The 27,894-nt window shown below is 43.7% G+C and overlaps 1 protein-coding gene and 1 long non-coding RNA gene across 15 annotated transcripts in view; both read right to left on the reverse strand.

The window, feature by feature from the left end:
* LOC115769924 overlaps positions 1 to 27,894 on the reverse strand; it is a 103,804-nt gene that overhangs the window by 39,194 nt on the left and 36,716 nt on the right. For 11 of the 14 annotated variants that reach the window (XM_030714961.1, XM_030714960.1, XM_030714959.1 and 8 more), the window contains 3 exons: positions 18,602 to 18,747; positions 17,287 to 17,566; positions 16,230 to 16,361 (listed from right to left, as the gene is read on the reverse strand). In XM_030714961.1, coding sequence (XP_030570821.1) covers positions 16,230 to 16,361; positions 17,287 to 17,566; positions 18,602 to 18,747 — 558 coding nt within the window. Of the gene's footprint in view, positions 1 to 16,229; positions 16,362 to 17,286; positions 17,567 to 18,601; positions 18,748 to 25,472; positions 27,786 to 27,894 lie in introns of those variants that run through there. The other 3 variants (XM_030714963.1, XM_030714962.1, XM_030714954.1) reach the window with 1 other exon arrangement.
* On the reverse strand, positions 8,560 to 10,037 carry LOC115769927. Its single transcript, XR_004018791.1, has 3 exons — positions 9,039 to 10,037; positions 8,777 to 8,985; positions 8,560 to 8,714 (listed from the first exon to the last, which is right to left on the reverse strand). It is a non-coding gene; the product is annotated as an uncharacterized LOC115769927 (long non-coding RNA).

Below are 27,894 nucleotides of genomic sequence, written 5' to 3' on the forward strand. Positions count from 1 at the left end.
CAAAAGGCCTGCAAATTGTACGCTTCGTGCACGTTGTGTAGCTGTACGTGTGCGTGTGTAGTGTGAGTGTATGCACATGTCCTGCATAAATGCTGACCACAAAATGATGCCACATTATATAACGAGAGGCAGGGACGCAGGTTGTGCGTGAAACAAGCTAAGCCTAAAACCAAAAACTGCCGCCTGTTTGTCCTTGTGGCCACAGCTAAACGTGTGTTCGTATGTGTGCGTGTGTGTGTGATGCCCATTTGCCTTTTTTCCCGGCTGCTGCTGCTATGGCTGTTGACAATTGAATTGAATTTGGCAGCAGTTGTGGCAATGCCACGCCCACATGCCAGACGCATAAAGCATATTTCAGCATGCAAAACCCAAATAGGCAAAACCAAAAACAAATCAAAAACCAAAAGCGCATTTGCTGCCAGCTACCCATACAGTAGGGCACCAGGAAGGGGGGTAGCAGTACCCAAACTGGGTAACACCTAGTGTCAGGCCTTAGCGCCTAGCTGGCTTTAGCTGGCCATATGACCGTATGCCTGGCCATATCCTGTGCAACTTGCGACCGAAAGTTGCAAAAATATTCGCACGTTTGCTCCAAAACAAAGACAAAAGCAGCTGCAGGGTGCAACAAGGGGCAGCGGGGTTGGCAGGAGGCAGCTGGAACGTGGACAACTGCCAGGACTGGCGACATGTGTGCGTGCTTTATGACGTTGGAAGTCGGCTTTGCTCATATTTCTTGCCATAAATTCTTGCCACATCTATGTAATACACCCTCCCACCCCTTTTTTTGGTATTAGTTTTGTGACGGGGGAAGTCACGCCCACACTATTTGCCATGGCCAGTTAAAAGGAAGTTCGGTGCTGGGCAACCGCAGAAAATCGAGCACTACATTTTATGGTAATTATAAACTTTATTTTACCAAAAAAAAAAATAACGAATTTGAAAAGAAAGTTGCATCGCTCGTTCATTGTTTCGCAGCAAAATAACTTCCTCGTGCGAGAACCGAGGGAGAGAGCTGCGGAAATGCATGTGGCTTTAAGTTGGCCAACAGTTTGCCGAGGCCAAAGAATCAACGCACTAATTAACAAATGTTTAAAACTTAACTAAGTATGTATTTCATCATACGGTTTTGCCGGCAAGTGTTGCTCTATTTTGTAATACTCTGCCACTCAGCGAGCAGGGTATATTATGCATCAGACTTGAAACTTCAAATATACTTATATACTCATATATATATGCATCAGATAAGCATGAAGATGCATTTCTTCTACAGTCTTAGAGTGTGGCCAAGGTTCTTTACTTTTAGACCACATTTGAACTTCTCTTAAGATTGATCTGAAAGTAATTTGGCTAATCGGATGCCAAGTAGCGTATTTTAAACTAATATTGAACCGTGATAGAGTATTTAATAGTTCGTAGTACCCGACTGCAACAGCTTTAGCTTGTTTTTGGTTTTATTTTGTTGTTGGTTTCGGGTTTTCTGGGCTGGAAAATGTGAGTTTGGGTGCTGCACTGTAAATTTAAGGTTTTCATAAGCTTTAATTAAAGCTTAATTGTTATTAAATTAATAAATGGCTTAACTGCGTTATGCTGCAACATTGTTTTTGTGTTGTTTCTATCAAATTAGCTGCCCAAAGTTGGAAAATTACTCTGTGAAACTGTGCTTTAAATTTGCTTTGCAGCTTTTGGTTCTGAATAAACTATGTGGCATTTGAGCTATGTATTTAAATCTCATGAAAAAATATGTATAAGTTTCAATTATTTTACATAAATTAACTATTTTACAGCTTGTATTTTACAAGCTAAAAATCAAATCAAAATAGCTTTGTTACCATGAAAAATTCATCAAAATGCGCTGAAAATACTCCAATTACAAAAAGAGAAAATTTAATTCCATGTTCGTGCGACTTTGGCACTTGTTAAAAAAGCCATAATTAAATGTTATCAATAACGTTCAACAAACAGCAAATGATACATTTAATTAGCTCAATTATTGATATATCGAAAGAAGAATGCGGAATAAATGTCTGAAATGAAACGATGCACGCAGAATTTAAAACGCAACCTGAAGCGATTTAAAAACGCAGTTCGTATTCGACCAACTATGGGTGAATGATGGGCGGCGCGAGGCAATGGGCATGCCCGGGGGTGGTTGTGGGTGGCGGCTGCTATTGAGCTGAAATGACAGCCGCCATTGCAAATTGAAAGCAGCAGGCAAGTGAGCCTTGTTTAGACTGAGCGCCATGGCAATTGCACACGAGCCACGCCAGCCGGGAATAAAAACAGTTACTGCGGGGCACAGCCGAGCAGAGGGTGCAAGGTGTATGTGTGTGTGTATGGGTGTGTTTGTGTAAGGCAGGACACGCTGCGAAAAGCGGTCGGCGGGGCTGCTCGTAGAAGTCGTAATTAGAGCGTAAAAACCAGAGCGTACGAAAAACCAAATGCGCTCGGGCAGCTACTACTATTTTTTTCTCTACGCCTGCATTGTGTGTAGGTATGTGTGTGTGTGTGTGTGTGTGTGTGTGTGCGAGTGCGAGTGTGTGTGTGTGCAAGTGCTTTATGCGCAAAGAAAAATAGATAGCTGGCGAAAAACTAGAAAAGCTAAAGCAAACGAAGCGAAGTGCTGTCCCCCACTGACACATATATGATTATTTCCGAAAGGTGACAGCTATAAAAAAGGGCAGACAAACAGCCTTACGTAGGTGGACTTCGCCCACCACACACAACCCCACACACATCCACACACACACACACACACACACATACACACACACACATACAGACGCACACACACATATTAAGCAGAAGGCAAGACAAAGGCCGTAGACAACACTGTTGCTCTTTTCAGCCACGCCTTCACGACCATTAAATTGTGATAGGCAGCCCGCCCGCGTTGGCACCTTTTTTAATTTCATTCAGCGCAACAGCATATTCTCCCCCTGCTCATTTTTATTTTTTTTTGATGACCTGCGGGCTTTGTTTATCCGATGGCACTTTAATATACTTTTTTTTTTAATATTCAGTTCTTTTCTTTGCACACAAATTTAATTAACAACAAATGCGAATGCAAATCCAAATGCAAATGCAAATGCAGTTTTGTGGCCACTCCGGCAGCTCATTAAATTAATATTCATCCGCCAACTTTGGCAGCCAGCAGAATGGGGCATCTTAATTCGAGGCGCTGTGGGCATTTCGCAAAGGGGGCGTGGCACTTGAAAACTAAACGAACTGACTGTCAAGTGACTCTTGCCAGCGACCAGAGCGTACTAGACCAAATAAAACAACGACAAAAAACAAAAAGGAACGAAACAAAAAAAAAAAGGAAATCAACATCAAGTTGAAAACTTATGAGTGGGATAGTAGACAGGAAAAACGCAGCGTTCAAGGAAGTAATTATGGTTTATCCAAAGGGACAGATAGAGGCGAGGCAAAGCAAGACAACAATAACAACAAGAACTGGAATAATGATAGCAACAGCAGCGCAAGAAATTGTGAAAGGAAAGGAAAACGAGAAGACGATTCATAACATCAAAACTTCCAAGTTTACGTGTAAATGAGAAAAACTAAATTAGAAAAGGGGCAAGTCGCAAGGGAAATGCGACAGAGACGAATGAATGAACGAGTCAACCCAGACTGGACACAGAACACGGCTGGATAAGTTCAACTCCGTAGAAGGGCCGACAAAATAATTTTCTTTTGGAATTACGCCAACAAACAATAATAACAACTGAATGTTGGCTCGGTCCGTGGTTGGTTAAAGCAAAGTAAACGGAGTGCAAATATGAGAAGAAGGGTTCAAAGCATTCGACTTTAAGATATGCTAGGTCAAGCTCTAAAAAAAATTACAGTCTTCTTTAACAAGTTGGCCCAAGACTACTTTCTATACTAATTATAATGAACCAAGTCGGTCAGAACCTCGAAATTCCAAATTATTTTCAACAGTAAGGCAACTCCTTAGCCAAAGTAGCAATGCAAAATAAGTAAAATAACATACTTCTTGGCCGTAAAGCATAATAGCTTGTATCCCAAACATTGCATCTAACCAAATTCGTTAGCTGTTAATTTTGGGTTGAAGTAAACTGTAGCCTGTAATGGTCGCAGTTTTCCTATTTAAATTAAACCGCATAAGCGATCCTAACAGCTTGCGTTTGTGTAACGACGCTATAGCGATCAGCTTTTGTCTGTCATGGTCAGCTGCGAATGAGTCAGCCGCTGCTATAAACCGCCTGCGTGCACGTTGGCAGCGCAGCTATCTTCCCTCTAATCCGGGAAAGAAAAAAGCTCTGAGACCCTATATAAGCCTGCAGGTCCCGGATATAACCCTTTTTTTTTTCAAAAGTTACTTTACCATCGAAGGTCTGGCTACGGCGGTGCGGACATAGCCCCACCAAAATATTAATCTAAAAGCAACAAGTTCGGGCATCAGTCGTTTAATTCGTTTAATTTAAATTCCAACTAAATTGAACCAAAAACAACAAAAAAATAAAAAGAAAAACCCTAAAAGTAACCGATTGGCGAAATAAATTTTTTTGTTCATTTGATGATAACCTTTCGCTCCGCCACCCGGCCACCAGCACCTCACCGGCATATATTTCTTTGTGCCAAGATCTGGTCACAGTTTTAACCAGTTCTTGCTTGCCTGCCGAAAGTAATTTTTGGAGGAATAAATCTTGCCGCCGCCGTCTCTGACAGAAAAACCCACTTATTTTGAGGCAGCCGCCACGTGTGCCAATTGGACGGCACTGTAATTTCTTGGGACGGCAATGACATTTCTGCCCCCATTAAATAGACGTCAGCCTCAACGGCGGATCAGCTGCCATACCCTTGCTCATGCCAGCAAGGGCAGGCGCCGTTTCCACAGTTTGGAATCCGGAAGAGGCAGTAGCCTTCTGGGCCCCATTGACGCGCCGCTGATCAGAAGCCCAGATGACATCGCCAATTAAGTTGGCCGGAGCGTGCAGATGCATGAAAATTGCTGTTAAATGTTTTTAGTAAAAAAAATTGTTAACTAAATCTTGTGAGAGACTTCCAAAAGTTTGTGAAAAGTGCATTTATTAGGCCCTCAAAAAACCGCGTGCAAGTGCAGTGAAAAAGAAAAATTGACATCTATATACATAGCTTTATATATATAGAAAGGAATACTAGTATAAATCTATCCCCCTTCTTGTAGAGTCCAAAGTCATTTCAGAATTTTTTTTATATTTTTTTTCCCACTTATTTTCGGAGAGTATCTTCTTAGTACTCACAATTTAAAAACCCTCCTGTGCCATAATAATATAATCAAAACAATTTAAAGCCCCACGTTGGGCGCCAAAAATTTATGTAGCATGTACTGTGGTGAAGCTACTCTAGCAATACATATCGGGTAGCAACGGTGACGGCGGTTGGCAGCCAATCTTCACAAAATAATTCGGGAAGTAGTCACCGAGGCCCCTCGTGGTTGAGTTAGCATGGCAGGGCGGGATCCTCTTGTTCCCTAGCTCTTTCGGGTGGGGGGGTTCTTTTTGCCATGTCTCGACCTGCATACACAATTTTATTTTAGGATCCCTACAGAATCTAAATTGGAGACCGATACTCCGCAGAAACAAAATCTCAAACAGGCATAACTTAACGAGCACTTAAAGTGCCAATACAATGGTGATAGCTTTCATTAGGGCATATATATTCCGAAGAGGCGAAGTCTTGGATGTAAGCTGACTCTCGCGTTCGATACCCTCCCAACCATGATCTTCAGCGTTTAAGGTTTTGAAGATCCCAAAAAAAACATTCTTCTACTACATTATATCACCATGTCACCAGGAAAGAAAACTTAGCAATTCATAATCAAAATCCGTAATTAATATTTATTATAAACAAAAGCATTATTCAATGAAACTGAATCCTTCCGTTAGATAATCTGCATCTTATTACAAGTGGCATTAATGATTCAACAATAATTCAGTAACTAAAACTAGTCCGTTAATATTTTTACAATGTCTCAAAGATTCTTCAAAAATAATTCATTTTATAAACTATTCAGTTAATATTTTTTTTCTTATTGATCAAAAAGAAACTCTCCAAATTTCGCTAAAGTGCATTTTAATAATTATAGAATATAGCTAGGTAAGAAAAAAATGACATTCGTAAATTGAACTAAAGTGTATTCGGCAAAAAAAAAAAAAAAAAAAAAAAAAAATGAGTCTTTATATTATTGTCCACGCACGCTGACGTCGATGTGACTGGTTTAGTCTATCTTCCGCATGCGCAGATACTGGTAGTATACAAGATAGTAATTAGGACTACGATGCTTACAATTCAGAGCTTGAATTATGCCGAGAATCTGACCTTACTATATTGTTGAGTGCCTATATATAAACACGACTATAGTTATTAACACCAGCTATACAATCGGTCCCATACATTTGCTCGTTTTCTTTCTTATAATTTTGGAGAAACAACAGATTAGGTTTGCTTAGGTAGAAATACTTTCAAATGCAATTTTAGAATACTGCATATTTTGCTAAGATATCAGTACTGATTGCTACTTGATAGCTTGTTGATGGTTAAGTAAATCTCAGTCTTCGTGGAGCCAAAAGTTATAAAGTTAGATTGAATGGTTTTGTATTAACGATACTATCAAAGATAGTTAGAATGTTGCCCGGAACTTGGCCATATGCTGCTTTGCATATCCTTGCCGAACATTTCTGATTAGATTAAAATGTTGAATATTACAAACCGCTTTCTATAGTAGTTTCAATAAACCAGATAAATTACCTACTTTCATTGAGGCGATTATATTTCGTAATTAAAAAAAAAAAAAAAAAAAAAAAAAAAAAAAAAAAAAAAACAAATAACTTCTACTTTATTATATTACCAAACCAATGTCACGAATCAGGAAAATATGAATGAAGCATGTTGCCTTTACGCAGCCCACAAAATGTACAGCCGTCGTCAGAGACCGCTGATAACCACTGTGTTCTATGCCAGTTAGTAATGGACAATACACAGTCTTGCTATTGCACCCCTTGTAGGCATGTTTTCCACAAACTTTGCTTGGAAGGTTGGTTGGTAAACCATGCTAAATGTCCCAGTTGTAGTGCTGTGATTGATCCAGCCTCAATTAAATTAGTTGTTGGAGATTGCTCGCCGAGAGGAAAACAATCTGCCCCACCTCCACCTACTAACATAGGGAGAACGGTAACGCGCAGTCTAGCAAAATCTCTTAATCCTGGTCCGACCCAGAGTGGCGAGAATCCAACAGCAAGGTTATTAGATGTTAGTGATGTACCACAATCAGGACTCGACGCTAGCAATAGCACGAATCCACCTGAAATCGCTCCTGCACGACCAGCTCCTGGTGTAAGAAGAAGAGGAAGACCCACTCAGTCCAATTATACCCGCCAAAATCTGGGAGTGGACTATAGGATAATTCAGGAGATGATCGAACAATCAATTACTCGCGTTATGTCATCACTGCAAATACAAGCACCACCCTTTCCAAGAGTGTTGCCAACCCCGATCCAGGTGTCGCCTAGTAGTTCGTCATTCCGAAATGGGAAAATTGCTGACACCATGCAAAAATGGAATCTTCATTTTGATGGGTCTACCGAAGGATTAGGGGTAGAAGAATTTCTGTATAGAGTCAAAACATTGACTGATGAAACTTTGGACAGCGACTTTATGGGTCTCTGTAAGCACTTACATGTGCTATTTTTAGGCAAAGCCCGTGACTGGTACTGGCGGTACCACAAGCAGGTAGACCACATAGTCTGGACTGAATTTTGTACTGCACTTCGCCATCAGTACAAAGATTATCGGTCCGATTTTATGAGCAAAGAACTGGTAAGAGCTAGAAAGCAAAACCCTGGGGAATCATTTGTGTCGTTCCATGACGCTGTAGCGTCACTGATCGATAAATTTGCAATTAAAATTGACGAGGAGGAGTTAATCGAAATTTTAAAAAATAATTTATTACCCGAAACCCGACATAAACTGCTATACCAGCCAATAAGTTCAGTTGGCCATCTACGTAGATTGGTCCAAATGAACGAGAATTTAGTTCATGAGCTCAGTTGTCGCACTGATGGTATGAATAAATCCAGAACTATTGGCCGTCGCCAAGTATATGGACTAGAAGAGTCTTTTAATGAACCGGAGGTAGAAAATTCAGAAGATACAAACTTTGACATCGCAGCAATTCGTAGATGTCATACCAACTTTAAATGTTGGAACTGCGAAGAGCAAGGGCATCTGTGGGAAAATTGCCTTGCTGACCGCCGTATATTTTGTTACGGATGCGGGGCACCCAACATTTATAAGCCCCAGTGCCAAAACTGTATCCGTAAAGCTTCGGAAAACCAACAGAAGGGTGCATCCAGCAGCAGTCGGATGCCCCCAAAAATCTAATTAATTCCCATACGAACTTTGTAACTGTGGACCGAAGCAAAAGCTTGGTCCCTACACCGACTTTAAAGTCACATTCCAACAATTTAGAAATAGCTAAAACTATTAAATTACGATTTTTACCGTATCATGAACGGTTAGCTAATTATTTGCATGTCCGAAATAAGATTTTTTATGAAGAAAAACCCCGTATTTCTCAGCGTACGCAGCGCTTGAAAAATTATTATTCAAAAATCAAGCAACATAGCAAGCTTTTAGTTTCGACCGTTTTTTGCAATCCCACCGATATGCGCAGCTATGCCGAAGTGTCGTTTTTAACCTTTACCGAGCTTGGTCTATTGGATACAGGCGCGAATATTAGCTGCATAGGTTCTACGCTTGCGCAACAAGATTTTACCGTAATGCCGGAATTTAAGCCTATTAAATCGCATGTCAGAACAGCAGATGGCCATAGTCAGAAAGTCATCGGAATGCTTGAAGTTAAAATGCAGTATAAATCGGCTACCAAGTCCTTGAAACTGTATGTGATTCCTTCTATAAACCAAAATCTAATTTTGGGTCATGATTTTTGGAGAGCCTTTGAGCTCGCACCAAGCATTATAAATTCTGTAGAACTAAAATCAATGGAAAAAGAGCAGGAAACAGAGTCGATTGCATACCCTTTAGATAGCCAGCAAACGCAACAGCTGCACGTAGTAAAGCAGTTGTTCCCCAACGCTGTTGATAGATTAGGCCGCACAACATTGATCCAACACCGTATAGATATAGGAGACGCACGTCCAGTGAAACAAAGATTCTATCCTGTAAGTCCGGCCGTAGAAAAGTTGTTATATGCAGAAATTGATCGCATGTTGCAGCTTGGAGTTATTGAGCCGTCGGTAAGCGCCTGGAGCTCGCCTATGCGACTCGTCCTTAAGCCCAACAAGGTTCGCCTTTGTCTGGATGCTCGAAGACTGAATGACGCCACAAAAAAAGATGCTTATCCTTTGCCGAGCATCGATGGCATTTTTTCGCGGCTACCTAAGGCGAATATAATTTCCAAACTAGATTTGAAAGACGCCTATTGGCAAATAGAACTTTCCGAGGATTCAAAGCCTCTCACTGCTTTTACGGTCCCCGGAAGACCGCTATATCAGTTTAAGGTCATGCCCTTTGGCCTTTGTAACGCGCCTTCTACCATGTGTCGGTTAATGGACGAGATAATTCCTTCTGACCTGCGCTATTGCGTGTTTGGATATTTAGATGATCTGTGTATTGTGTCCGAAGATTTCAGTTCACATCTGGCGGTATTGGTTCGCATCGCTGAGCAGTTTAGAAAAGCCAACTTGACTTTAAATATTTCGAAAAGTCAATTCTGTGTAACAAGTATCAATTATCTTGGTTACGTGATTGGTAGCGGAGGTATTTGCACAGATCCGGAAAAAGTAGCTTGTATTGTAAATTGGCCGCCGCCAAAAAACTTGAAGCAAGTTCGAGGATTTCTAGGAGTTTGCGGTTGGTATCGTCGGTTTATATGCAACTTTTCCGATCTCACTTGCCCCATAACGGACGTATTATCGACAAAGAAAAAGTTTGAGTGGACCCCTGAAGCACAGACCGCAATGGACAACTTAAAAACAGTGCTAACATCCTCGCCGGTTTTAAAAAATGCTGACTTTAAGAAGAAATTTTTCTTACATTGTGACGCTAGTGATTTTGGCATTGGCGCCGTTTTAGTACAGATGTCTGAAGATAATGAAGAACAACCGATAGCTTTCATGTCAAAAAAATTAAACCGTGCGCAGCGAAACTATAGTGTTACCGAGCGTGAATGCCTAGCAGTCATATTAGCCATCGAAAAGTTCCGATGTTATTTGGAACTCCAGGAATTTGAAGTGGTTACCGACCATTCTAGTTTGCTATGGCTTATGCGCCAGCAAAATATATCGGGTAGACTGGCACGATGGGTTTTTAGACTGCAACAATTTAAATTTTCCGTCTCCCATCGGAAAGGCAAAGACCACATTGTTCCCGACGCTTTGTCTCGGTTGCCTGAGAATGAAATCGCTCAATTAGACATGGGTCCTGTAATAGATCTTGAGTCCGATACATTTATGGACGCCAGCTATGTACAAATTAAAGACAAATTTTCCCAAAATTTTACTCAGTTTCCGGACATAAAATTAGTTGATAAGTTTTTGTATGTACGCACCGAACATTCGAGGGGAGACTCGTCACAAGAAAGTCCTTCGTGGAAACTATGGGTGCCTGATCGACTTAAAGTCGATGTGCTCAAACAAGCCCATGACAGCATAACGTCGTCTCACGCCGGCATGCAAAAAAACCATTGAGAGAATCCGCAGACATTTGTTCTGGCCAGGATTAGTTAAAGATGTACGTGAATACATACGAAATTGCGAGATATGTAAAGAAACTAAGGCTCCAAATTATACCCTTCGGCCACCTATGGGTGCTCACATCCCAACTTGCAGACCATTTCAAAGGCTTTATATTGACCTGCTTGGGCCATACCCTAGAAGCAAAAGCGGTCATGTGGGATTGTTAATAGTCTTAGATCACTTTAGCAAGTATCATTGGTTGCAGCCCCTGAAGAAATTCACCTCAGCTGTGATACAAAAATTTCTTCTTGAACAAATTTTCCATTGTTTTGGTGTGCCACAAACTATAATAAGTGACAACGGCACCCAGTGCAAAGCTCGTGAGTTCAATGCCTTCTTAGCCGAACTTGGCATTAAACATCTGTATACAGCTCTATATTCACCGCAGAGCAATGCTGCAGAACGAGTTAACCGCTCAATACTCGCCGCCATTCGCTCGTATTTAAAACAGGATCAGACCCATTGGGATGAACATATTACAGGGATTTCATGCTCCTTAAGGTCTGCTCTGCACCAATCGATTGGGTGTTCTCCATACCGTGCCCTATTCGGGGTGGATATGATCACTCATGGTACCGATTACAAATTATTGAAGGAGTTGTCCTTATTGGAAGAACCGCAGGCCCCCCTGTTGCGGTCTGACCATTTGGCATTGCTAAGGACAGATATTCAGAAAAACATCAGGAAAGCCTATGAGCGCAATGCGGCTCAATATAATTTACGCAGCAAGCCTGTTTCTTTTCGTGAAGGACAGGAGGTGTTCTGTCGAAATTTTGCGCTTAGTAAATTCTCACACAATTTTAATGCTAAACTGGCTCCCCAGTTTATTAAATGCCGTGTCAAAAAGAAACTCGGAAATTGTTTTTATTCCCTTGAAAATCAGCAAGGAAAAGAAATTGGTACTTTTCATGCCAAGGACATTAGAGTCTAATTCCCGCTAATATACCCGTCTAACGGTAGGATATTATCGGGTGGTGTAATGGTCGCAGTTTTCCTATTTAAATTAAACCGCATAAGCGATCCTAACAGCTTGCGTTTGTGTAACGACGCTATAGCGATCAGCTTTTGTCTGTCATGGTCAGCTGCGAATGAGTCAGCCGCTGCTATAAACCGCCTGCGTGCACGTTGGCAGCGCAGCTATCTTCCCTCTAATCCGGGAAAGAAAAAAGCTCTGAGACCCTATATAAGCCTGCAGGTCCCGGATATAACCCTTTTTTTTTTCAAAAGTTACTTTACCATCGAAGGTCTGGCTACGGCGGTGCGGACATAGCCCCACCAAAATATTAATCTAAAAGCAACAAGTTCGGGCATCAGTCGTTTAATTCGTTTAATTTAAATTCCAACTAAATTGAACCAAAAACAACAAAAAAATAAAAAGAAAAACCCTAAAAGTAACCGATTGGCGAAATAAATTTTTTTGTTCATTTGATGATAACCTTTCGCTCCGCCACCCGGCCACCAGCACCTCACCGGCATATATTTCTTTGTGCCAAGATCTGGTCACAGTTTTAACCAGTTCTTGCTTGCCTGCCGAAAGTAATTTTTGGAGGAATAAATCTTGCCGCCGCCGTCTCTGACAGAAAAACCCACTTATTTTGAGGCAGCCGCCACGTGTGCCAATTGGACGGCACTGTAATTTCTTGGGACGGCAATGACATTTCTGCCCCCATTAAATAGACGTCAGCCTCAACGGCGGATCAGCTGCCATACCCTTGCTCATGCCAGCAAGGGCAGGCGCCGTTTCCACAGTTTGGAATCCGGAAGAGGCAGTAGCCTTCTGGGCCCCATTGACGCGCCGCTGATCAGAAGCCCAGATGACATCGCCAATTAAGTTGGCCGGAGCGTGCAGATGCATGAAAATTGCTGTTAAATGTTTTTAGTAAAAAAATTGTTAACTAAATCTTGTGAGAGACTTCCAAAAGTTTGTGAAAAGTGCATTTATTAGGCCCTCAAAAAACCGCGTGCAAGTGCAGTGAAAAAGAAAAATTGACATCTATATACATAGCTTTATATATATAGAAAGGAATACTAGTATAAATCTATCCCCCTTCTTGTAGAGTCCAAAGTCATTTCAGAATTTTTTTTATATTTTTTTTCCCACTTATTTTCGGAGAGTATCTTCTTAGTACTCACAATTTAAAAACCCTCCTGTGCCATAATAATATAATCAAAACAATTTAAAGCCCCACAGAAGACAAAAGAAAACAAATGAAAAAAAAATTAAATAAAATTTGCTGCAAACTCTCCGCTGGAAGGCCTTTCATCGAGGAATACATGTAAGTTTTTAACCTTTTGTTTTGAGTATATTTTCTTATTTTGGCACAGATAAGCACAGCCAAACTGACATGCGCACCTGCTGAGTTTTTTTTACTTTCTGTTTCACATTACGCTTTAGCTCCGATCAATATGTTTATGACCGTGTCAGTCTGGTGAATGCTTATCATCTTTGATTCTACCTACACCCCGCTCAATTACTAGCTGAAACAGAAGCAACCTAAAAGAAAAGATTTTTAACAGAATCAAATATATGTACACAAAGATGTATCATCGTATTCACCGATCAGCTGGTTGCGCTGCGCTCCGATTTGCCCATGCGCTTTGAGCTTAACCTTCTGTTGCCCATATTTTTTTCGACCATACAATTAACCATCAACTACAATTGTATTGACTCTATTATAATAACTTTTTTTTTTGCTTTTGCCGAATACACTTTAGTTCAATTTACGAATGTCATTTTTTTCTTACCTAGCTATATTCTATAATTATTAAAATGCACTTTAGCGAAATTTGGAGAGTTTCTTTTTGATCAATAAGAAAAAAAATATTAACTGAATAGTTTATAAAATGAATTATTTTTGAAGAATCTTTGAGACATTGTAAAAATATTAACGGACTAGTTTTAGTTACTGAATTATTGTTGAATCATTAATGCCACTTGTAATAAGATGCAGATTATCTAACGGAAGGATTCAGTTTCATTGAATAATGCTTTTGTTTATAATAAATATTAATTACGGATTTTGATTATGAATTGCTAAGTTTTCTTTCCTGGTGACATGGTGATATAATGTAGTAGAAGAATGTTTTTTTTGGGATCTTCAAAACCTTAAACGCTGAAGATCATGGTTGGGAGGGTATCGAACGCGAGAGTCAGCTTACATCCAAGACTTCGCCTCTTCGGAATATATATGCCCTAATGAAAGCTATCACCATTGTATTGGCACTTTAAGTGCTCGTTAAGTTATGCCTGTTTGAGATTTTGTTTCTGCGGAGTATCGGTCTCCAATTTAGATTCTGTAGGGATCCTAAAATAAAATTGTGTATGCAGGTCGAGACATGGCAAAAAGAACCCCCCCACCCGAAAGAGCTAGGGAACAAGAGGATCCCGCCCTGCCATGCTAACTCAACCACGAGGGGCCTCGGTGACTACTTCCCGAATTATTTTGTGAAGATTGGCTGCCAACCGCCGTCACCGTTGCTACCCGATATGTATTGCTAGAGTAGCTTCACCACAGTACATGCTACAAGCCCGGATTTTGTATATGAAAATATATAGAAAAGACAATATTTTCAGCACAACGGGCTTTCGTATGTAAAAAATTGAGTTTTTTTTTTAAAAGCCTACGTTCCCTTCCTGGCTTATTCCCCGCTAACGAAATGCGGGGTATAACTGCTTTTTAAGTAGTAGTAAAAAAAACCTGCGCTGGCCAAACCAACAATCGGTCGAAAAATTTGTTATGCCGGCTGCTCTGCAATTGACATAATGCAAAAATAAATAAACGAATATAAAATAAAAAAATAAATAAATAAATAAAAAAGAAGATATGCAGGATGACACGGCAGAGCAAACGGGAGGTCTGCTCCCTGGCCCAAAGCACTAGCAACTGCCTCACCCAGCATTTCTTGCTGCCACTTTGGCTGAGTTTATCCAGCCATTTATTGTGTGGCAAGTGCAGTTCCTTGTACTGCACCCTCTTCCCAACTCGAGTTCTGTTTGGCCTGTGCATTTGTGTTTTGCTTTCATTTTGGCCGCTCAATTTTGCCACGAGTTGAGTTGCAAGAGAAGCTGCCACACGGCTACCGCTGCCGCTGCCGCTGTTGTTGGCCATAAAGTTGTGCAAATAAATTGCAATGCAGTCGGAGGCAGGCAAGAAACAAATGTTGTTGCTGCGAAGCCGCGACGCGAAATTGATGGGGAATTGATTTGAAAGCAAATACATAAATGGAGCAGAGCCACCAAGAAGCCACCAAAAACAGGGCAGCGCATAAATCTTTGGGGAGCACCACACTGAGAAATTGGCTAGATATTGTGCTTGTGCCAGAAATTGAGAAATTGGCCGGGCAAAATGTGGCGGATGGTAAATTGGGTGTTGCGTGTTTTGCGGGGGAAAAACCAAAGAAAAAAAAAAACGAAATGCGTTTGTTGTGTCTTTGCCAGAAAGTTGGGGAGTTGAGTTGAGAAATCATCGCGAATTGATGTATTCGTACAATTTGGCTTTGTTGTTGATTACTTTAACGACTGATTAGGTGCTGAAATATACAGAAACATGTTCTGAATATCAATGAGATAGAACAAGAAACTTTGCGGCAGCTCAAATTGAATGTACATGAGTAGCTTGAAGATAATTTTATTGATTGATTTAATGGTTTTACTTGGATTTATTTTGTTGTTCATTTTAGATTGTTAGGGCTTAGGTGGGCCAGGTACTGTGGCTATAAATGTGGACTTGCTTTAAAAAATTAATTCTTTATAATATAATGAAGAGATTACGGCTGCAGTCTAAAAACCTAGAAGCAAGCTTTGTCGATAGGCCACATTATCGATTTTGCCAAACATTAAATTTATCGATAGTAGTTAGATAGATGTCTTCTTTTTTTTGGAACTGTTTTATGAACTTTTATAATGTATGCTAAAGTATTTCATTTAATGAAGTTTAAAAACTTATCGATATCGAGTGGAATATTATTTTTATCGTTATTGGTTTCGATAGTTTAAGAGCTCTGCCATGTTCAGCTGTTTAATGTTGCCTTTTCTCTATTAGCAGCTCACACACAACGGAGAATTCATGTATTTTGTATCCGGCCATCTAATATGCAAACCAGTTGGGTTCATAAATCATGGAATTTACATGTCTTTAGATATTCTTTTTTGCTTATTTTTATTTCTTTTCTTTTTTTTTTTTGCATATCATTTTCATAATAATGCCGTTGCTTTTGGTGGCTGTACACTCGACAAACAACTTTTATGCTCAATACACAATTTCAATTCTCATCACTTGAATTTGTGCTGAAGGAGCTCAACAATTTCCTTCAAGTCGAAAATGTATGGCAATAATTCAACTCAATATTCTTGTGCACACACACACACAAACACACGCACACACATGCTCAGGCATGCTCTTTCATACATGCTCGCACACATAAGTTAGCTAGTGTGGTGGAATTTTAAGTAAAATGTTGGCATTCACTTACCGATTCAATGGCCTTCTCCAGGCGAAAGATCTCCTCCTGCAGCAGATGCAGCGTGCCCGTTTTGCCGCGATGACGTGCAAATGCAGCGGCACAGGCGCTGTGTATGCTATTTACCCAATTCTCCAGCTCCACCTGTGTGTGAAAAGAATGAAAGAGCAGGTAAGAGAAAGTTTTGAAGAGAGCGAGAGAGGGAAAGGTGATTTTTTGTTGCAACAATTTGCTGAGCCAAATGCACCACAAGCAATTTGACATGGCTCCCCAGCGCCAAATGTCGACAACATTGTTGTTGTTGCTGTTGTCGTTGTTGTTGCTGTTGCTGCTGTTGTCGTTGTCATTGCTGGCTGACTATCAGTTATGCAAATTTAATGACAAATCACTGAGGCGACCAGGCAAAACGCTGAAATGCTGTCAGCCAGCGAGTCAGTCGGTTAGTATGTTGGGTTTTGCGGGGAAAGGCAGATAGTAGGTGGCAGGTGCGAATGAGGAGCGTATGCCTCTGAGACATGTAACAGTTTAGGCACAAGGACCCAGCTAGGCAACAACTATTGGTTCAAGGCAATCTGCCAGTTGGCTGTCGCATGCCCAGGCTCAATCGCACTTTAAGCCGAGCGATTTGCATTTCAGCCTTTTGCGGGGCTGCATCAGTTAACGCCTTCGAGTCTTAAACTGTCACTGCGTGTGTGTGTGTTGGTGTGTGGCACACATTTTGCATGGCGATTACGAATAAGGTCTGCTGAAAGCCCGCGAGCGCTGAACTCAACACCACACACACAGAGGCAGCTGCCTGATAGATATCCTTGATGTCCCTATGCAAACAAGCTCTCACTCAATGGCTCGACGATGTCGCCCAAGTCCAAGTCGTGCTGCTCAATGCTATCATCGGTGCCCTCCTGGACAAGGCCAGCTTTTATGCTCGACTGCCCCTGGGCCGGGGCCTGATGTCTTTTCTAATTGCAGAATGAAAGTTGTACGCTTCAAGGGCTTCCCAGTTTTTATTGAGTACGCCACGCATCATATATTACAGCCTGGGCCAAGTCTAGCAGCAAGAAGCACTTACCTGACAGGGCGCCTGGAACAGATAGGCATCACCGAATGCGGTGCTCAAACAGAATATGTAATCGCGCTTGGGATGCTCCGGTATTGGCTGCATAATTGCTCCGTCCACAATAATTAAATGCTTGGGCGCCGCCTCAACGCTGCGACCCTCACGCGAATCGCACGGATAGAAGAGGAGAGTGGTGCCCTTTAGGCACACCCAATAGCCCTTCCAGCCACGTTTGCGAGCCAGCTCAATTTGATGCTTCTTGCGTAATAACCATTTCTTTACCGATAGAAAGCTGTAAATAAAGAAATGTAATCAAATTGAGTTGTTAAATAAGCACAACTAATAAATTCCGAGTGTAGGAAACAAATTTGTAGACAGCTTGTAAATACCATTTGCAGCAGCATGAACAATATTCCCTCAGAGGATTCAAGAAAATTAAATAGACATGACTTGGCAAATCGATGCAATCAATTATAAAAAGCGAGCTGATTTAGAAGCCGTAGAGAATTATAAAATAAATGTGTTGTGAATTGGCATAATAACCGTTTATATATCTAAGTTTTAAGAATAGCTTAGACATTGGATATTCGAATGGTCCTTATAAGTTGACTCGTTGAGAATTATAAAGAATATTCGGAAAGAGCTGCCATATTAAGCTGGGTCTTTTGCGTTTTTTTTTGTGCTGCTCGCGTTAGCTAGTTGAGAATTATAAATTTACCAGGATTAGCTCCTTCCTCTTAATTATAAACGAGGTAACATTTGATATGAGACAATTCTCCACAGAGAATCTATAGCTAGGATAATGAGTGTTCAAAAATGCAAGGCTAACGACTGTATAAATTACAGAGGTTGCTTAAGAAGAAGACTAGATGACGTTTTAAAAAACGCGACTGCAGTAAATTTTTGTGCAAAGGGATTCATTTAACATAATAGGCAAGATAGTTAAGGTTCATTAGCTAATAGGTAACACTAAACGTGCAAGCTTTGTGCCCTCAAAGAGACGCGCATCTCTTATTACATTCAAAAACTTTTCTCTGCTTGCCTTTTTGGAGAGTCTCTACGGCATTGCCGCTGCGAGCGGAACACACTTCATCACAGCGCTGATAGCAGAGTGTGCTATGCGCTTGGCCGTAATCGCTGTAAATGATATGGCAAGCGTCAGGCCATTTGCTACTTTATTTATGATTAGCTGTTCGGGCTGGCAGCATGTTTGAGGCACACGTGCCCATGCTATCCAGCTGGCAGCAGCAGCAGCATGCTGCCATGCCTGAGGGAATACCATTTCGTGCCACTGATTACAGCTAGTTGGGTCTTGATATTAACTTACCCAGCTTTACGCACAGCGCCCGTGCAGTTGAAGGAGGATGCAGCGGTGCCAGTGGCCTTTGCTTTATATGGTGACGCCATGACACTTTCGCCATCATCTTCATCCGAAACGGCAGTAGTTAGGCTCATTCGATCATCGTCCGAGATCTGCAAAAGTGCATTAATTGAAAGCGTGTAAGTAAGGAGGAAGTACCAAACAGATATGTGTACAACACTTGCTGCTGTTGCTGTGGTGGTTGTTGTTGATGCTTGCAGCGATAAAATTCAATAAGTCTGCGAGGTAATAATTGAAATAATTAAGTCATAATTAGCAGTGCCAGTCAGAGGCAGGCTCCACAACTAACGACAACGACAACAACAACCACACACGCACACACACCCACCCAGCCATACACAACTCAACCCGATACGAATCGCAATGAGTCGAATCGACCCCGTAAGCCATTTGAAACCAATAATGGTTGACTGGCTCCTTGTTGTTGTCGTCGTCGTCGTTCTTCGTATTGCTGTTGCTGTTGTTGCTGTTGCCGTTGTCACTGCCGACAGCAACATTTGTTACGTATGTCGTCGATAAAGCAATTTGTCTTCTCTCGCCTGCATTTTTAGTGAAGTTGGCAACATGGGAGCAGAATTGACTGCCGGGACGGCTCGAGAGGGCGACGGATGGACAACAATTGACAATAACAAAAAAAAAAAAAGGCTCAGAAAACGAATCGAAACAAAATAAAAGCAACAGCAGCTGGAAACGGAGGAGATGTGACAGTAGAAAATAAAGGCAATGGCAAACAGTTTCTTGGCCATGTTATCGAGGCGAGCTGGCTAGCAAGCATTCCATCAAAAGCCGGGTCGAGAGCGACAGCTCTGCTCTGCTCAGCTCTGTTCTGTGCTGTCCTGCCTTGGACCATCCTGCGACTTCCTTCCGTTCTCACCACACACAGAGCCCAGTGCGCCAATTTTGCTTTCGCAACAGGAAAGACAGACGAAGGGAGCGGGAGAGGGGTGCAGAGAGGGAGTTTGCTGGTAGCTGGTCCGTGTGGGAATCAAGCTGAGGCAACACGGCGCTGCCAATGCTGAGGCTGAGGCTGCGGTGCCGCGCGCACGCTACGTGTCCCGCGTGGCAATAAAAATTGGTTTGCCCATTCATTCGTTTCAATTGGATGGGGTGCTCTGGTAGCCCCAGCTACCAGCCAGCCACGCCCACAATGTCGCTCACTTGCTGTTCATGCCATTTTTATTTGAGTTCCCAAGGAAATCAATTTACAATGTGTTTATTCGTTTCGTCTTCGCTTCCTGCTGGCTCTGGACGGTTCGGCACGGGAAGGGACGGTCGGGACGGTCGGGGACGCCAGCCAGCGACAGACCCATCGATTCCTTGGCCCCATTTCTTGGCTTTGGTTACTGCGATACACAGTGTGCCCTAACCACCAACACTAACCCCACCAGCAGCAGCAGCCCATACCATCCATACATGTCTGCCCGCCTCTTTTACGTTTTTGGCAATTTTCAAACATTTTTGCTCATATGCATGTTTTACAAGTTATTTATTTGACTGCCCGGCGCGTCGGTTGGGGGCGGCAAATGGGCAACTGTCAAGTGGCAAGCACGCTTATGTTTGCACAGCAGCCACGCCCCAATCCTCAGGAGCAGTCGTTCGCCCTTTCAGCAGGCAAAGTCATGTGTGCTTAACCCACAAGTGATGTCGCCCTCATATCGCCGTTTGTCGTTGGCCAAGTTTAATCAAATTTTATATTAATCGAAGGAGTGCAAAGGCATGCAAATACCCAAACGTGAGCTGGCTGAGTGACTGCCGCTTCCGCTCCGGCAACATAAATATTTTCCGAGTCGAAATTGGCAAAAAAAAAAAAAGAAATAAAAAGGGAAACCCAACGGCAGCACATCAAAGCGGTACCACACTGTGGCAAGGGGTTTCACGGGAGCAGGGGGAATGGAGGGCAATTCCATTGAATCGTGTTAAGGTGCAAAGCTTGTAGCTCTGATTAATTGGGAATGGTATATAATAGAGCAGGGCAAGCGGAGAAGCCATTAAAAGGTTGAACAAGCATTGTGCAGCAGATGGAGAAGTATATTTTTAAGTATTTGAAGTATATATTGTAAACTTCTTTATACATTTTTTTGCACTTAATTACCACTCAACCTGGACTTCTCCTTGAATAGGTCAGTTTAATATATTTTCCTCTTCACCTATGACACACTCTGCGTTCTTTGTTTTGACATAATTACCTTTTTTGAATAAAATTTTCATGTTCTTTGATTAACCGTTACAGCTTTTTTAATTAACTATCTCAGTTTGCTTTCAATTTGGCAGTTTTGATTTTGTGTAAATTTTTTACAAAATGAATTTGCAACAATTTCATAAACAGAGCGTCAATTTTAAATAGCCAGCGAGTGGCCGCAATCATATTCGGGACAGCTTCAATATTGAAAACTTCAAAAACACTCAAAAAGCACTCTCACCCACTTATCAGTAGCCGCCCTGCACACTGCGATGCCCCGTTGTTGCCCTAAAGTACACCTGACAACATTTATAGCGCCAAATGAAATAGTTTCCGCTTGCTCAATGAAGTTTTCCATGAAATCATCAAGCCGAACGGAAGCTGTCGAGCGGAACTGTTCCAAGCAGGCGGCAGCAACTCTGGCAGCAGCTATGGCAACCCTGGCAACGAGGTGTGCTACACAAATACATAAGTAGCACGAACTTTTCGCATCGAAATTAAAGACAATAAGCAAAGGGCCAAGCCAAAAATACATTTTGCTGAGTTGCCGCTAAGATACGCATGTAGCTGTATCTGTAAATATGTATATATGTATATATACCTATATACCAAAATAGAACTTTGTGTAACTAAAAGTCACTTCATCAGTTGTTGCTGTGCACAACAACAAAACACTCGGAACAATCGACGCTAATGTAATGGAAAACCCTTTAGAAAGCTGCCTCGAGTGGCTAGCAAAAAGGACACAACTCGCAAAATTAACGAGTTTTTTACCTTTTACAACAGATTACTGTGCATCTACAATTGTGTATTATGTATGTGCGGGTGTGTGTGTGCCCAAAAACGAGAGCCGAACCGTAACCAAGACTGCGCAAATGGCAGCATCAAATCTCAACGTCGACTGATTGGCCCTGTCGCCTGGTTACAATTTGTGCAGGACCCAAAGAGTTTGTCAAATGATTCATGAATTTTTAATTGATATGACCCGGCCCGAAGCACCAGCAATGGGCAATGCATGGGCGCTGTTCCATGGCTGAAATGCTGTCGAATTTCATCAGCAGTTTGGGACAGACTGCCTGACAATGGGTTTGTTGTTGTGTCTGTCGGCTAACTCACATGGGTAAGCCTAAATGGGCAGCCCTAAACACGCGCGCACACAAGCAAACACACACACACAAAAGATTAAATGCCTATAGTCCTGGGCTGTGACAAGTCTACCCCCCCAGACTCCTTTCATCTGATTACTTGGGCCTAATATGCCATATCTCAGCATCAGTGCAAAATCAAAATTCAATTTACGCACAGAATCAAATACACACGCACGCACACAGGCGCCAAGACACGCAGACACGCCCACTTAGGCGGCACACCCTCATCGAGGCCCGGACAGGTGAGCTGCCGCCTGCCTGGCAGCGCCCCTGATGTCGGCGCTGCGTTTTCTAATCAAGAATTGATTGTGATCCCTCGATGCGGCTGTCGTTCACGTTTCATCCATAATTATCAATGACTTTTGAATGTCAAATGTGAGAGTTGCCTGCCAGTGGCACCTACACACACACACACACACTCCCCCACACACGCTCACTCACACTCCCTCCTCTAACAAAAAAGAAAAAAGGAAAAATCATTTCATTTGTCGCTGTCGCTGTCAAAAATTACAATATTTGATAGAGTGTTTATATGCAGGACGCTCTTGTTGTTGTTGCTATTGTTGTTGTTGTTGTTGTTGCTGTTGCCAATGTCGGTTGTCAGTTGTCGGTTGTCCTTGCCGCAACGCGCGCGCGCTGCCAAGCATTCAAATCTCACACATTCGCACAATTTCACATATGTAAGCAAACATTTGCTTACGTTGTGAGGTTTTCCACCAGCTGTCAGCGAAATGGAGTATAAAAAATAAAAGAAACTGCAAATTCGTGGCACGTTTGTCGTTGCGCAGCTCTTAAGTGAGGCATTAAACTGAAGTCCTGTTGCCCAGAAATTGATTCAGTATGGAAAATCTGCAGCGCCTTGCAAGTCCTTGCCAGCCGCAGTTCAACCCCTGGTTTTTATTTTTTTTGGCAACATCTTAGTGGCAAATGAAGCTGTCTCAGCAGCATTCAAAATCTCTGTGCAGCGCGAGCTAAGCGAAAGCAATTTGGCATTAGCTGTAAGACGGATTTTGGCAATGATTAAAACGGAAATACTGTCGCTGTGCAGCCAGCGGGGAGCGGGACTCAAATAGGGGTTAAACGCACAGGTATGTGTCATGACATTCCCATTTGATTAAATGTGTTCACTGAGCGTTGCTTAGCATTAATTGGTTTGTGCAGCGATGGGGTTGTGGCGGCAGATCAATCAAAACTAAGAAGGGTTTTAGACAGGTTAACTGAGCCAATTGCGTGGAGTGTTGAAGACTGCTGTTTCAGGCCAAAATTTGAGCCATAAGACTGAAGCCAGCCGGTTCAAACTCGAAATTTCTATTTATTTGTACTGTTTGGGGCGAGCCTTAAACTAATGCGATTCCAAAACCGAATTATAATTATTGCAAGGGGTAACTTTTGACAACATTCAACCAACAACAATATCTTGAAACAAATCCTGGATAAATACATGCGAAGAACCAGCTTCGCGAACCGAACCCGAAGGCAGCCCGCGTCGTTGGAACCGTATAGAAAATACTCTCTATCCTTTGCCTTAGCCTATCGACCCTTCTCTTCAATTCCTTCACTCTTTAAAAACTTCAGATTCACTTTTTTTGAGCTACTGAATTGATCCACAAACACGAACATAAGCTCGCAAACAATTTTCTATTGAACTACATTCAATTGGAACTCAAGAGCAGTAGTATAATCAATCTAACCTTAGCTTCAAAACCTTTACTGGAGCAGAGTCAGCTTTTATATTATGACTCAATATGCTCTGTTGATCTGGCAATTAATTAATATGCAGCGCGTTTGGCCAGCTATCAGTTATTCAACTAATGCCCCATTCAAATTCAAGCCATTCAGCCATACTTGCATACATGGACAGCGCGATGTGTATCTGGCTCCAAGTTGAATGCAGTTGCAGAGGTTGCTGTCCCTTGGCCAATTCGACTGAATTTGGATACCCTAAGCACATTGCAAATGGCCAAAACGGGTATTCTAAACAGGTTAATAGGTATGTAACAGACTGAAGGAGGCATCCTCGAACTTATTTGAAACATGTATTTCATATGCAGAACCAGTTTATCATTTGTCTTCAATAAATTTACCATTGGATATTGAGGGTATCTCCTAGTCGGGCAGCAAATGAGCTACACGATTGAAAATGGCTGCATAGTTTCCATAGATACAAGTAACCAGTTGCCAGATACAAGATACAAGTGCTTTAGGGCTGCACTGTTGATGCGCATGAATGCGGCACTCATGGACGATGCCACGCCCGTTGGACAAGTCCACAAAGTACATACATATGCTACAAATAGCCTTTATCACTTTGCCTCTGTGATTCATGTGAATTCCAATCAATGCCATTCATTATCCAAAAACTAAATACGAACAGTAAATGAAAATCCCCTCGCATCAGCGCGCCACACACCGCACCCCTGCCCATTCATCCACTTGTTCGCCTGGTGCGTGCGTGTGTGCTCTGTTAAGAGCTTTTTCGGCTGGGGCTAATGCTTTAATTTATTGCCAGCCTCCTTTGTGAGCACACTGGCAGGCAGGAGCCGAGGTCGGGGTCGGGGTCGGAGACGGAGACGGCGATGGAGTCGTTGCCGGAGCTGCCTTGCAGGAGCTCGAGCGTGAAAAGGATGCTTTTGGCTTTGATCAACGTTTTGTTAGGCAACCAACATGAATTTGTAGCAGACAGACAAACGGACAACAGACGCAACGTTGCGACAATATATTTAAGTCATTTGGTGTTGGCGACAAAGGGCCATGAGCCACGGGGCGGGGGCGGAAACGAGGACGGGTGCGACAACATTCTTTGTGACAGGATTTTCAAGCAAAGCTCAAAATTAAAGCAGCCGACAACAAAAGTTTTTCAAATTTAAAAAAAAAATTACTTTACAATTAAATTTGTGGGTATTAACAAAAATACAAAAAAATAATATGTAATAAAAAAGGGCATGACTGCAGTTCCAGTGTGACCAAACAATATAAATAAAAATTATTGATAACGACTTGCATTTGTCTGTCATATAACACAATGAATTTGAGTGGGTTTTTGACAAGGAATACCCCTAATGTGAGGTAATCCTCTAAAGACTAGAGCAAAGGCAAGGCATGGCTGGCAAATGCACAAACTGGTTGGGTCACACTTTAATTGATGGCGCAAATGCGATTATTTTTTCTATTTTTTTTCCATTTTAATGTTGTATATATCCTTAATTATATGGAATTTGTGAGTTATTATTTGACAGGTATTTATAAGAGCCAAAAATTGGATCTTATGTATATAAAAATTTGAAAAATCAAACCCATTTATGCTGGAATACCTTAAATAGGTAGGGTTTGGGCAATACTTTCAGCTCGCGGGCAAGCTGTTACCTAAAATGTTTTTGCTATGAATAAGATTATATAAATATACTTAAATCAGAAGTTATTGCATTTTTGTATGCAGAAATACCGCAAATAATTAACGATATGGTAATTTTTTGAGGTTTTTTTTGTTTACCTTGCGAAGGAACATTTCGTTGCACTGCTTGGCGGTGCTGCGCCAGTGCCGATGGCGATACCGTGAGTTGCCCAGCTTGAGGGTGCCCTGGAGATCGGCTGCCTCCTCGACGACACGCCTGATGCACTGATAGCGCAGCCGATTGCAACGGTGTATGGGCTGGAGAGCAACGAGGCCGTGTTCCGGTTCCGATTCGGCACCGGAACGCACCTGATCCTCATCGTCGTCCACCCAGGCGCTAAGCACACCCTCCACAAAATTGTAGAGCATCTGTATGTTGGCCTTCATGGGCGCCGAGCCCGATGGCACTTGCTCCGTCTTGATGAGCTTACGATTCTGGCACACCTCCCGCAACAGATTCTCGCCAAAGTGCACGGTCTTGTGGCGGCGCCGACGCGAGTTTAGGGATGCAGCCGAGGCGGACTTCATCAGTTTGCCATTTCCATTGAGCACATGATGCATATGGCCGTTCGAGGGCTGCTGCACGGGCTCCAGCCAGCCGAGATTTGTGGCCAGGCCGCAGCTGGAGGCGGTCGAATCGCCGCGCTGCAACGTATTCGGCTGCGAATTGCTGCGATAATGTTGCATGTGGCGTGTGGGCGAGGCAGGCGGCAGCAGCGGCAACGGCTGATGTTCCAGTTCAAGCGGCGCCGGCTCAATGTCGTCCAGTGTCGCCGGCGGCTGGGCGAGTGAGGTGCGCAGCCGATTGAAATCGGCGGCACAGCGAGGCAGTGAGTTGCACTTGGCGGCATTGAGGCATTTGCGATTCTGGCAGCTGAGCAGCGGCGCGCACGACCGACACTCGTGGCAGATGACCAGACGGCGCTCCGGTATCGGTGCCGCAATAGCTGCTGGCGTTAGTGGCTGTAGTTGTTGTTGTTGCTGTTGTGGTGGTGGCGTGGCCGTTGTCGAAGGCGTTGTGGCATCGGAGCCGCCCATCAAATGTGCGGGCACCGCATGCAGCTGCACTTGGGCCAGTTGCTGGTGCCGCGCCAGATTCACCGAGCTGGCCGAGGTTGTGAGACAGCGTCGCCGCTGGCATTCCTGGTAGCGGCAGTGCGGATCTGTGCAGATGGGCAGAAGCGGGCAGGCGGGATCTGTGCAGGGCGATGGCGAACGGGAGCGTGGCGCACGCTCCGCACTCGAGGATTTGCGCTTGTGACTGCCGCTGGAACGCTGAACGGACATGTCCGTCACGGTCGCGGAACGCTGCGTCTGATGGCGACGCGAACGCTCGCGCTTGGACTTGCCGGAGCTGCTGGTGTGGGTGGTGATGGTTTCCATGGGCGGCATTACCTTGGGCACATACTGATAGCGCTCCTTGTGCGGCTTGGCATAAAGACGCTCGAGTCGATCCAGGTGTGCGCTTGCGCTGGACGCCGGCGCTCCGCTGCTGACCACCTCGCTGGCCGAGTGGCGCAGTCGACGCTCCCGGGAGCGTTCCTCGCGTCGCCGCTGCTCCTGGCACAGCTGCGTGTGGGTGGCAACCACAGGCACATCATAGCCGCTGGGCACTGTCGTCGTCGCCAATGGGGGCTGCGGCGGTTTGCCCAGCGACTGCAGCTTGTGCAGCGGATACGCAATCCAGTCCAGCGTTGGCAGCTGCTGCTGCTGCTGCAGTTGCTCCTCATCGCTGTGGCCCAGCGAGTGGCGTTTGCGCTGCAGCGCAGCATGTTCCGTGGCCGCGTGATCCTCCTGCGAGTTGGAGCGCGGCGCAGCGCCGCTGCTGCCGTTGCGGCGATGATGCGCGCGACGGGACGACTTGCTGCCAGCTGTCGACTGCATCTTGGTCAGCCATTCGACTATGTCCGTCTTCAGCAGTGACACCTCGCAGGGTCCGGAGCTCTGGCGGGAAAGTGGCTTCTTGAGCAGCTCGGCCAATGCCTTGGCATACGCCGAGCTGACGGGCTTCTCCGTTGTGGACTGGCGCTCGCGCTGACGCGGCAAATGCTCCAGCAGCCAATCGGGCAGCTCATCCTTGAGCACGGTGATCTCACTGGGGCCGGAGGAGGTGCGCGCGGGCGCCTGCTGTTGGGCGGCACTGCTCTTCTGCAGCTTTAGCCATTCCATGGTCTCCTCGCGCACCTGCCCACCCTCGGCGGAGCGTGCGGAATGACGCTGCTGTGCCTTGCGATCAAACCACTCCAGCTGCGGCTCGGGCGCCGCCTGGCGCAGCGCACTCTTTGGCATGGTCACCTCCTCAGCGCTCTTTTGGCGACGCGGCGGTAGCTGCGGCTTTTGGTCCGGCAGACGCACATAGTGCGGCTCGGTGAGGCGCACGGAGCCCTTGCGCCGGATGCAGCGCTGCTCCATGGTGTCCTCTTCGCGTGCGCGCACGCGTCGCGTTATCTCAAAGATGTCGCCGTTGATTTGGTGATAGAACTTTTCCACCTCCACGCCTCTTTCAAATTCCTCACGCACG

This window comes from Drosophila novamexicana, unplaced genomic scaffold (genome assembly GCF_003285875.2).
Source record: "Drosophila novamexicana strain 15010-1031.04,08,12 unplaced genomic scaffold, DnovRS2.1 tig00004554-arrow-pilon, whole genome shotgun sequence".
In the NCBI taxonomy this organism is placed as follows: Eukaryota; Metazoa; Arthropoda; class Insecta; order Diptera; family Drosophilidae; genus Drosophila; species Drosophila novamexicana.